The following is a 10,248-nucleotide window of genomic DNA, read 5'->3' as shown; positions in this document are numbered from 1 at the left end:
TAAAGTGTTTTGAAACATTTTAGAATAATTTTTCTGAATTCCTTCTCAGGCATTTCCAAGGCCTGCCCTCCTTCTAGAATGGAGCCCAGGTTTACCTCTAGGTCATTTGTCTCAGACATTTTATCTTGTTTCTGGACATGTGCTGATATGGTCATCTGCTTTTGCTTCTTGGACATGTTTAGTTTTATCTGTGGCCTTAATACTTAATTGAGTGTGTGTTCTGGTATTTTTCATGCTTTCTGATTTCTTCCAGGTAGATGTGATCAGGATGTGGGTTTCTCTTTTCACTCTTCTTTTTACTTAACTTAGAGTAACTTTCACAGATGCTGTCTGCTTCCCTGGTGTATGGCAGCTGGTATTGGTTCTTGCCTGGATTTTGGTGTTTTATAGAGTGTGATTGTAGCTTGACTATATGGCAGCAGTTGCTTAGGTAATATAGGAAATGAAAGAGTCCTCCAAAGGTAAAAGGGGTTCATAAAACAGCAACAACAAAAATATAAGAAAGAAAAAAACAAAAACAACAAAACTAGGTTGGATCCTGTAGTCTATAATTGCAAAAAGGGGAGAGCAGGGAGAGAAGAAAAACAAAACAAAAAAAAAAAACTTTTGTTTTTAAACTCTCTTTCCCTCTCCACACCCCTTTTCTGGCCTTTTTCCTATTAAAAACTGTTCAGGTCCCACTCTTGGGATGAGAGTATCTGTGAGCGTGCGTAGCAGAAGAACCCACCAGTGGTGGGGCTTGGGGGTGTCCTCGCTTAGGCACCCCCTCAAGTCACCAGAATGGAGGTGTGCAAACAGTGGGTGGCCAATGAACAGAACAAAGCAAAACTGACAAAATATATTGTCCACCTTTGCCTGAGGTTCCTGCAGCGTTATTCTGTGGTGGGTCTTTTCCCCTCACTTGGTCTTGCTGTTTGGTCTCACTCAAGTTGTTAGGCAGATTCAAAAGTATGTGATTTCTTATTTCTGCTACAAGTTCCACTAGCTGTAAGCCTTCAAACTTTTAAAATACTCCTACCTATATGGTTCAGAGTTTTGGAGCTCTGCCCTGAACCTGCTTCTCATGGTATTCTGTGGTATTGCTGACGGCGAACTTCTCTGCACCTCTACCCTATCCGCCATCAAGCCCCGCCTCCATTTGTAGCAACTCTTGGTTGAATTTTACAATAGATGTAAAGATCTTATTGAGAACCATAACGTCCTGCAGCCCCTTTCAGTTAGTAGGACGATGAAAGGCATGTTTGTGCTTTCCTACTAATCTTCAAGATTGATAGTTTGATTCCACCTAACATCACTGTGGAGGAAAGACTTGGTACCTACTTTCATAGATGATAGACAAGAAAACTCTGTGGAGCAGTTTTACTTTGTAACATGTGAAGTTATAATGAATCAGAATCAACTCAATGGTCCCAGGTGTTTGTTTAAAAAGATATGGCTTACTGTAGCACTCAATCTGCCCCCTCAGTACAATGTTTGAAACTTCTCCAGACTCATTAGATTGTGTATACTGTAGGTTTCTGCAGGACTCAAGCAAGGCCAAATAACTCCAACAGAGCTCTGTCAAAAATGCCTCTCTCTGATCAAGAAGACCAAGTTTCTAAATGCTTATATTACTGTCACAGAGGAGGTGGCCCTAAAGCAAGCTGAAGAATCAGAGAAGAGATACTCAAAAGGTAAATGATTTTTAATTATACTTCATTATTATGCAGCCAGAGAAAGAGTGTGATTGGATGTAGGAGTCTTCATTTGACAAGTAAAGCTCTTAACATAACCCGTGCTCTCATTTAAAGAACTTGTCACAAGGTATAATAAAAATGAGATTAATAGATGTATGATGCTTTTATTATCTGTCTGTAACAACCTTTAACCCAAATTTGATTTCCTAGGATGTTTTTACCAAAATTAATAACATCTAGCTTTATTCTCTTTTTATATGAATGCAGTGTGAATATATATTGTTGTTGTTAAGTGCCATCGAGTCGGTTCTGACCCATAGTGACCCTGTACAGGGTTTCCGAGGCTGTGAATCTTTACAGGAGCAGAATGCCTCATCTTTCTCCTGCGGAGCAGCTGGTAGTTTCAAACTGCTGGCCTTAAGGTTCACAGCCCGATAGTATAATATAATAAAATTGATTACTGTGGTATTAGTTACCGTTTGGACTATTATCTCTTTATCTCTCTCTTGACTTGTTAACACAGGTCAGTCACTTGGGGATTTAGATGGAATTCCTTTTGCAGTAAAAGACAACTTTAGCACATCTGGCATTGAGACAACATGTGCATCAAACATGCTGAAAGGTAAAATGTAACGATTAGAGAATCAGTAATTGAAAAAAAAAAAAATGGCACTATTCCATTTAAATTTAAAATAAATACGAAAGCACCATGACCTCACCTTAGAAATTTCCTTCAAGAAAAAGAATAGAATACTATTTTATTTTACTGTTTACTCATTTAAAGTACAAAGTTATTCTTTCAAGGCAGACCAGCTTAGTGAATGAATCCTACCTAGGAAGCTGGAAACCCAGTACCTGTTCAATGCAAATATACTAAGTCTCCTCTAACTCCAGCTCATTAATACCCTGGGAAAAAATGTGAAGTGACTATCATTATCCGTCTGTGGAAAGTGGTGTGGTGATTTAGTAGCAACCTTTGTCCAGTTAATTTTTTATTTCCTGATTATTCCATGTCTTAGAACACTGAGTATAGTTTTATTCTCTAAGGAGCCTGGTGGTGCAAATGACTAAGCCCTCAACTGCTAACCGAAAGGTGAGCGATTTGGACCCACCAATGGCTCTGTGGGAGAAAAGACCCGACAGAGAGTCTCCTCCCATAAAGATTATAGCCTGGAAAATCCTGTGGAGCAGTTCTACCCTGCCCTATGTTGTTGTTGGTAAGTGCCGTCGAGTTGGTTCTAACAAATAGCAACCCACTATAGGGTTTCCTAGGAGTGAGTTTGAATTGCCAACCACGCGTTTCAAACCAGCCTCGCAGTTGAGTGCATATCCTATGGCACCACACCAAGACTCTGCCCTATAAGTCAGAATTCTCACTGTAAATCACAATGGACTTGACGACATACAATGATAACAACAGTTTAATAAAATTTACAGTTTAGTAGATCAGAAAGAAGCATGGTTATCAGTAGGTTTGGATGCTAGGAGGAAACAGAAAACAGATTTTCCAGGGTTCTACATTCTGAAAGTGCTATTCAATGAAGAATATTCCTCAGGTTCATCTGATAGGTAGACTTTTGTTAACTGTTTAGAATATATACTAGATCTTTCCAGTAAATAGAGTCAATTTTAATGAGAATAAACATCTGCCTGAAAATATATATAAATGGCTTTGTGAAATATAGATAGTATCATCTGAACAAAAGAAATACAGTACCATAAATAAACACAGTAATAACTTGCTATTAGTTTCAAGTGAATTAGGTACATCATTTACTGTCGTGCATTATATTATACTACTGCTAGAGTCTGTGTTTTTATTTTATAAAAATGGTAAATGTATTGACTATCATTTAGAAAAAATATAGCAACAGACTATCTCGAAAAAACACAGTAGCTAATAGAAACAAATTAACTCTGGAAGAAAGTACAGCCTACTCAAATTAAGCAAAATGAATACAGGTAGGTAAATGAGTGAACTGCTTAAGTCTAGTTTAAAATCTTATTTATTCTCTGCATATGATTTACTGTGTTTTTTTTCTCTTATAATTAAAAGAACTGATTTTTTTTTAGGTTATGTACCACCTTATAATGCTACAGTAGTTCAGAAGTTGTTGGATCAGGGAGCTCTACTTATGGGAAAAACAAATTTAGATGAGTTTGCTATGGGGTAAGTAACACTGAAATTTTCTTTGTTTTATACAAGAGGGCTTCAAAAAGTTTATATAAAAATTCCATTATCTTTTGTTTTCATTTTTCCACGAACATTTTGAAGCCCTCTTGTATTTCTGCTACCTGTATCGTTAATTTCATTAACTATAGTTAACCTGGCACTGTAGGATAAGCACTGGACTTCCAGGTTGGTTTGAGTCACAAGGTTGGCAATTCAAACCCACCAGTCGCTCCTCAGAACCCCTATACAGGGTTGGTATGAACTGGACCTGACTCGGTGGCACTAACAACAGCAGCAAAGCAGTAAGGTGATTTCTTGAGGACTCTAGTGTGGTTTTTTCATTCTCTCTCTCAGACTATATTTGGTTGTCTGTTGTTGTTAACTGGGTTGGTTCTGACTCACAGCGACCCTGTGTAGGGTATCGAAGGAGTGGGTGTTGAGTTTGAACCACCAACCTCGTGGCTAGTAGTCCAGTGCTTATCCTACAGCCCTACACCAGGACTCCGTATTTGGTTGTCGTATAGTCATAATATCATACCTCATTTTGATTTAAGTTTGCATTTCCCTGATAAGTCCCCCTTATGTTCCCCTCCACCACCTGCATTCAGATGAACAGCACACACACTTGACCTCAGTTCTTTATGTAGCCACCCGACAGATGTGTTCTGCTCCCTTCAGAACCCAAGCCCAGGGTTCTAAGCTGGAAACGTAGGCTGATGCTTTAAGCAGGCTTTTGTGCAGGGTAGGAGAGAGGCACGTAATAAAAATTGCCTTTTTCTTGAGTCAGCATTTGCTTGGTTGCTGTGAACCTCTAATTGCTTACCAGCGTTCTGACAAAGTCAGCTCTGAGAGTTCCTACTGGTTTCATGCTGTGTCTTGGTGGAGTGCATGGAGACTCTTGCTGCTGTCTTGGTGACATTGCTAGAGAATTGACTCCTCAACAGTATGTTCTTGTGACCCATTTATTTGGGTTTAATTTTCTCAGCAGTGTTTTATAATTTTCTGCATATAAATCTTGTACATAATTTGACTTATCCCAGTATTTTATGTTTTACTAATACTACAGAAAAATGCTTTTTTCCATTTCTAATGATTTGTTTCTAGTATATAGAAATAATGAGTTTGTTTCTTGGCCTTATAGCCTACATCCTTGCTGAGCTCACTTACTAGTTTTAGTTGATCTTTGCAGAGTCTTTGGGATGTTTTATGTAGATGATCACGTCCACAAACAGAGATAGTTTTATTTCATATTTCTTTTTCATGCCTTAATGCACTAGTCAGGACATTCAGTACATGTTATGAATTGAAATTATTCCAAAAAAAAAATCATGTGTTGGAGTCGTAACCCTTATACCTGTGTATGTATTCCTATTTATGAATGGGATTTTCTTTGTTATGGTAAAGAAACCAGATCACTGTAGAGTATTTTAAACCTAATCATTTGTGAACTATAAAACGAGCTAATTAGACATAGAGACAAACAAGCACAAATGAGGGGATAGATCTGGAGATCCTCAAGGAACCAAGGAATGCTTGAAGTACAGAAATTAAAAGAGAGCCCTCTCCAGAAACAACAGAGAGAGACCTTTCCCCAGAGCAGAGCCCGAAATGCAGATTTTGTAGTCTTCTGAATTATGAGAAAATGAATGTATCTTCTTTAAGGCTACCCACCTGTGGTATTTCTCCTACAGCAGCCCTATGAAACTGTTGTTGGTAAGTGCTGTTGAGTCGATTCCCATTCATAGACCTTGTATAGAAATGCCAAGGAATGGCTGGTGGGGTTGAACCTCTGACCTTGAGGCATTTTGAATAGAAGTGATGAGGTCACACACCCTTGCTAAAAAATGTAAACAACCTAATAGCTGTTGTTTGGTGAATGATTTAATTGGAAAAATGGAGGCTAAAGAGACATGACAACAGATAGAGCACTGGACTCCATCGATTAGAATCCTGTCCTGGAAGGGGGACTTTGAAGAACCGTAGCGTGTACACATGTAACTTACTTTTAAATGGGTCAGGAAAAAAAAGGTGCATATATGTATGTCTATAAATAGACATGCAGCATGCAAATGATAAAACAGAGGGAATCATTGCTAAAAGGTATATTTCATATTATCTTTATTTTTACAACTTATCTGTAAGGTTGAAATTATTTCAAAATTTAAAAAGTAAGTTATAATGCTTTTCTTAAAACTTCTGATTAAGAAGTCCAAAGACTTCTTGAACGTTTATGACACATTTCAACAAAAAAGCTAATTTGTAAGGGAAGTCATCAATAGTTAAATCAGATGATCAGTTGGGATAAAATCTTTTGTTAGCAGACTAATTTTCTACTTTCTACTATATCCCAATCTCCATCTCCTCACTCTTTCAATGAACGAAAACTACATCTGAGCAAGCTTTCAACCTTTGCCAACTCCAGCTTCAATATAGTATTAAAAATTCAGTGAGTATCAGAAACAAGTAATATGCTCAGGAGACAAAAACTGAACATAAAATTAAAGTTTCACTAAGGTATCTCACTTCTGTATCTCAGATCTGGAAGTACAGATGGTGTATTTGGGCCGGTTAAAAACCCTTGGAGTTATTCAAAGCAATATAGAGAAAAGAGGAAGCAGAAGCCCCTACGTGCTAATGAAGATTCCGATTGGCTCATCACCGGAGGAAGCTCAGGCGGCAGTGCAGCTGCTGTATCAGCGTTCACATGTTTTGCGTAAGGTGTTTTTTCAATTTGTGTTTTAAAAACCAACCACAAAGTCAAATGCAAAATCCAACCATAACCTAGATATTTCATTTCTTCTAAGGAACTGTGGAACTTTTTTGTGCTCCATGCATAAAAAAATAATATACTCCATCCATTGTGTATGTTTTAGATATTTAATTTGAAATAACATTTAGACTCTTCTTCCTTTATAATGCTTAATTCTCTTTAAATATAGGATTTTATGGATCTTGAAGGATAAACTGGTTAGTGTAACTGGACTTAATTGAATTGAATTTTTTAAATAACTTATTTGCTATGCATTATCCATATTATACAACTATTTAGAGGCTTACGTATCCTGAAACTAGGGATATCATTGCTGACATCAAATGGATCTTGGCTGAAAGCAGAGAATACCAGAAAGATATTTACCTGTGCTTTACTGACTGTGCAAAGGCTTTTGACTGTGTGGATCATGACGTACTATGGATAACATTGTGAAGAATGAGTATTTCAGAATACTTATCTGTGATCTTGAGGAACCTGAACCTAGACCAAGAGGCAGCTGTTATAACAAAACAAGTAGATACTGAGTGGTTTAAAATCAGGAAAAGTATGTATCTTTTCACTGTACTTATTCAATCTGTATGCTGAACAAATAATCTGAGAAGCTATAGTATATGAAGAAGAACGTGGCATCGGGATTGGAGGAAGACTCATTAGTAATCTACAATTATTAATTATACCCCCTTGCTTGTTGGAAGCAAAGAGGACTTAAAATACTTACTAATGAAGATGAAAGACTACAGCTTTCAGTGTAAATTGCATCTCAGTGTAAAGAAAACAAATATCCTTACAACTGATTCAATAAAAAGCATCATGATAAATGGAGAAAAGTTTGAAATTGTCAAGATTTCATTTTGCTTGGATGTATAATTAACACCCATAGGAGCAGCAGTCAAGAAATGAGACATTGTATTGCATTGGACACAGCTGCTGCACAGGAACTCTTTAAAGTGTTAAAGAGCAAAGCTGTCAGTCTGAGAACTAAAGTGTGCCTGATCCAAGCCAAGGTATTTCCAATTACTTAATATGCATGTGGAGTCCTGATGTGGCACTGTGGTTTAATGCGCTAGACTGCAAAGTTGTTTGAACTGTAAGGTCGGCAGTTTAAGTTCACCAGCTGCTCCTCCGAAACCCTATACAGGGTTGCTATGGGTTGGAATCGACTTGATGGCACTTAACAACAACAACAAAAATATGCATGTGATAGTTGGACAGTGAATAAGGAAGATCATATACAAATTGATGCATTTGAATTGTGATGTTGGAGAAGAATATAAAGGTACCATGGACAGTTAGAAGAACAAACAAATGTATGTTTGAAGAAGTACAACCTTAGAAGCTAGGATGGCGAGACTTCAACTCTGATGCTTCAGACAAGTTATCAGAAGGGACCAGTCCCCAGAGAAGGCCATCATACTTGCTAAAGTAGAGGAATAGTGAAAATGAGGAAGACCCCCAAAGAGATGGATTGATACAATGGTAACAGCAATGGGCTCAAACATAGTAATGATTGTGAGGATGGATGGAGCAGGACTGGTAATTGTTTCCTTCTGCTGTGCATAGTGGCACCTAATAACAACATATCCTGACTTTAGGCAGTGCTGCTGAGCTAAACTGTTAGTAATGATTTCCTCTTCACATAAATCTGACTTTTGCAAAAAAGAAAAAATGGTGGTGATATGTGTCAAAAAAATTTTTAAAAGAACCCACTACCACTGAGTTGATCCCAGCTTATAGCGACTCTATATAAGGTTCCAAGGCTATAAACTGTATGGGAGCAGAAAGACTCATCTTTCTCTAGTGGAGCAGCTGGTGTGTTTGAACTGCCGATCTTGCAGTTAGCAGTCCAGTGTTGTGGTCTAAATACTAGACTGATAACAATGTTGTTGTGTGCCGTGGAGTTGGTTCTGACTCATAGCGACCCTGAACAGGGTTTCCAAGGCTGTAAATCTTTACAGGAGCAGAAAGCCTCATCTTTCTTCCGTGAAACAGCTGGTAGTTTCGAACTGCTGACCCTGAGGATAGCAGCCCGATTCATAACCACTATGCTACCACAGCTCCATAGACTGATAACAATAGGATATTTAAAATACTGCTTTATAAATCAATATATTTTTTTTAAAAAAATGTGTAGTTAGTGAATGAAGTTTTTTTTTTTAAGTTAAGACTGATCTGTCATACTTTGGATTTTGAAAGAATCCATCAATCATACTTGTTTTAAGTCCCATTTGCTTTCCACCTAAAGAAAAATAAATAAATAACAACTGTTACTATATTTAATTTTTTGGTCTCAATATAACCAAGCTGAATGTGTTTCTTTAGTCATGATGCATGCGTTTTATCTCTTCTTAATCATCTATTAAAACTAAGCACTTTCACAGTCAGGGCAAGCAATCAATTATTTATATTTTTTAGAGCTGTGGATATTTATTTAGGTTCAACAGTTTGGTGGGTTTTTTTTTTTTTTTTTTTTTCAGTTTTCTTGAAATCTTAAGTTATAATCATTTCATTTTATCTCTGCAGAGTTTACAGCATTACATTAATATTAATGAGAATTCTGACAAGTCAGTTCTGCAAGATTAGCTACTTTTTTTTTTTTTTGCATATCCTCATCACCCCACTTAGTGTTCATCTTTCTGAATGTGCTTTGAGAAGATGGCATTTTGACATGTAATTCCTATGGAAATGTAAACCTGTCTTACACAATTGTCATTGAATCGTTATAAGAAAATGTATCCTTTTAGAAACTGAAAGCAACGGTCTAATGTATCTTAAATTGACTTGGGAAGCAAGGACATATAATTTGCATTTTCTGTAGAGCACAACTGTCATGTTATTGTTAGTGGCCTTGTTCAATTTAAAGCTTCAGTTTAAATGCAATCAACAAGCACAAATCAAAAAAGTAGTTTCAGACTGAATCCCCAAACTGTAAAATATAATTTTGTTTTCTTTTCTTTTGATCCTTTTATGTTATAATCATTTTTAAACCAGGAAGATTCGTGGAATACTATACAGCCACTAAAAAGAATGAGATAGAGCCCTGTATAGTGATATGGGAAAATAGCAAAGATTCATGGTTAAGTGAAAAACCAGTTGCAGAACAGTATTGATAGTATTACCCTATTTCTCTTAAAAGTAATAAATGTTAGTAGCTACATTGAAGTGTATGGATGAATGTGTATTGAAATTGGTAACAGGGTTATTATGGGGAGTTGATTATAAGAGGAGTCCCTGGGTAGTGCATACAGTTAACATGTTCAGCTGCTAACTGAAGAATTCAAATCCACTCAGAGGTACCTTGGAAGAGGTGTCTTCAGCACTGAAAACTTAATTGAAGATGCTCACTTTAGTAGTACATATACAAAAATTGTTATTGTCTGTTGTTATTTTTAAGTGTTGTCAAGTTAGTTCCAACTCAAAGTAACCCTCTATTAGGGTTACTGAAGAGCAGCTGGCGGATTTGAACCACTGACCTTGTGGTTAGCAGTTCTGTGCTTAGACCAGTACAAAGAAGATTAGCATGGCTCCTGCACAAGGATCACATGCAAATTCGTGAAGCATTCCATATTTTTAAAAAAAGAAAAGAAAACCCCATGGACCACAGTTCTAATCTGACATGCACAGAGTTG

At 37.0% G+C, this 10,248-nt stretch overlaps 1 protein-coding gene across 1 annotated transcript in view; it reads left to right on the top strand.

The window, feature by feature from the left end:
- QRSL1 (glutaminyl-tRNA synthase (glutamine-hydrolyzing)-like 1) overlaps positions 1 to 10,248 on the top strand; it is a 35,668-nt gene that overhangs the window by 6,727 nt on the left and 18,693 nt on the right. The window contains exons 2-5 of the mRNA XM_006839995.1: positions 1,514 to 1,673; positions 2,200 to 2,298; positions 3,750 to 3,846; positions 6,386 to 6,562. Of these exons, the coding sequence (XP_006840058.1) occupies positions 1,514 to 1,673; positions 2,200 to 2,298; positions 3,750 to 3,846; positions 6,386 to 6,562 (533 nt within the window). The remainder of the gene's footprint in view (positions 1 to 1,513; positions 1,674 to 2,199; positions 2,299 to 3,749; positions 3,847 to 6,385; positions 6,563 to 10,248) is intronic.

This window comes from Chrysochloris asiatica, unplaced genomic scaffold (assembly GCF_000296735.1).
Source record: "Chrysochloris asiatica unplaced genomic scaffold, ChrAsi1.0 scaffold00027, whole genome shotgun sequence".
Taxonomy (NCBI): domain Eukaryota; kingdom Metazoa; phylum Chordata; class Mammalia; order Afrosoricida; family Chrysochloridae; genus Chrysochloris; species Chrysochloris asiatica.
This window is presented reverse-complemented; position numbering and strand designations above follow the sequence as displayed.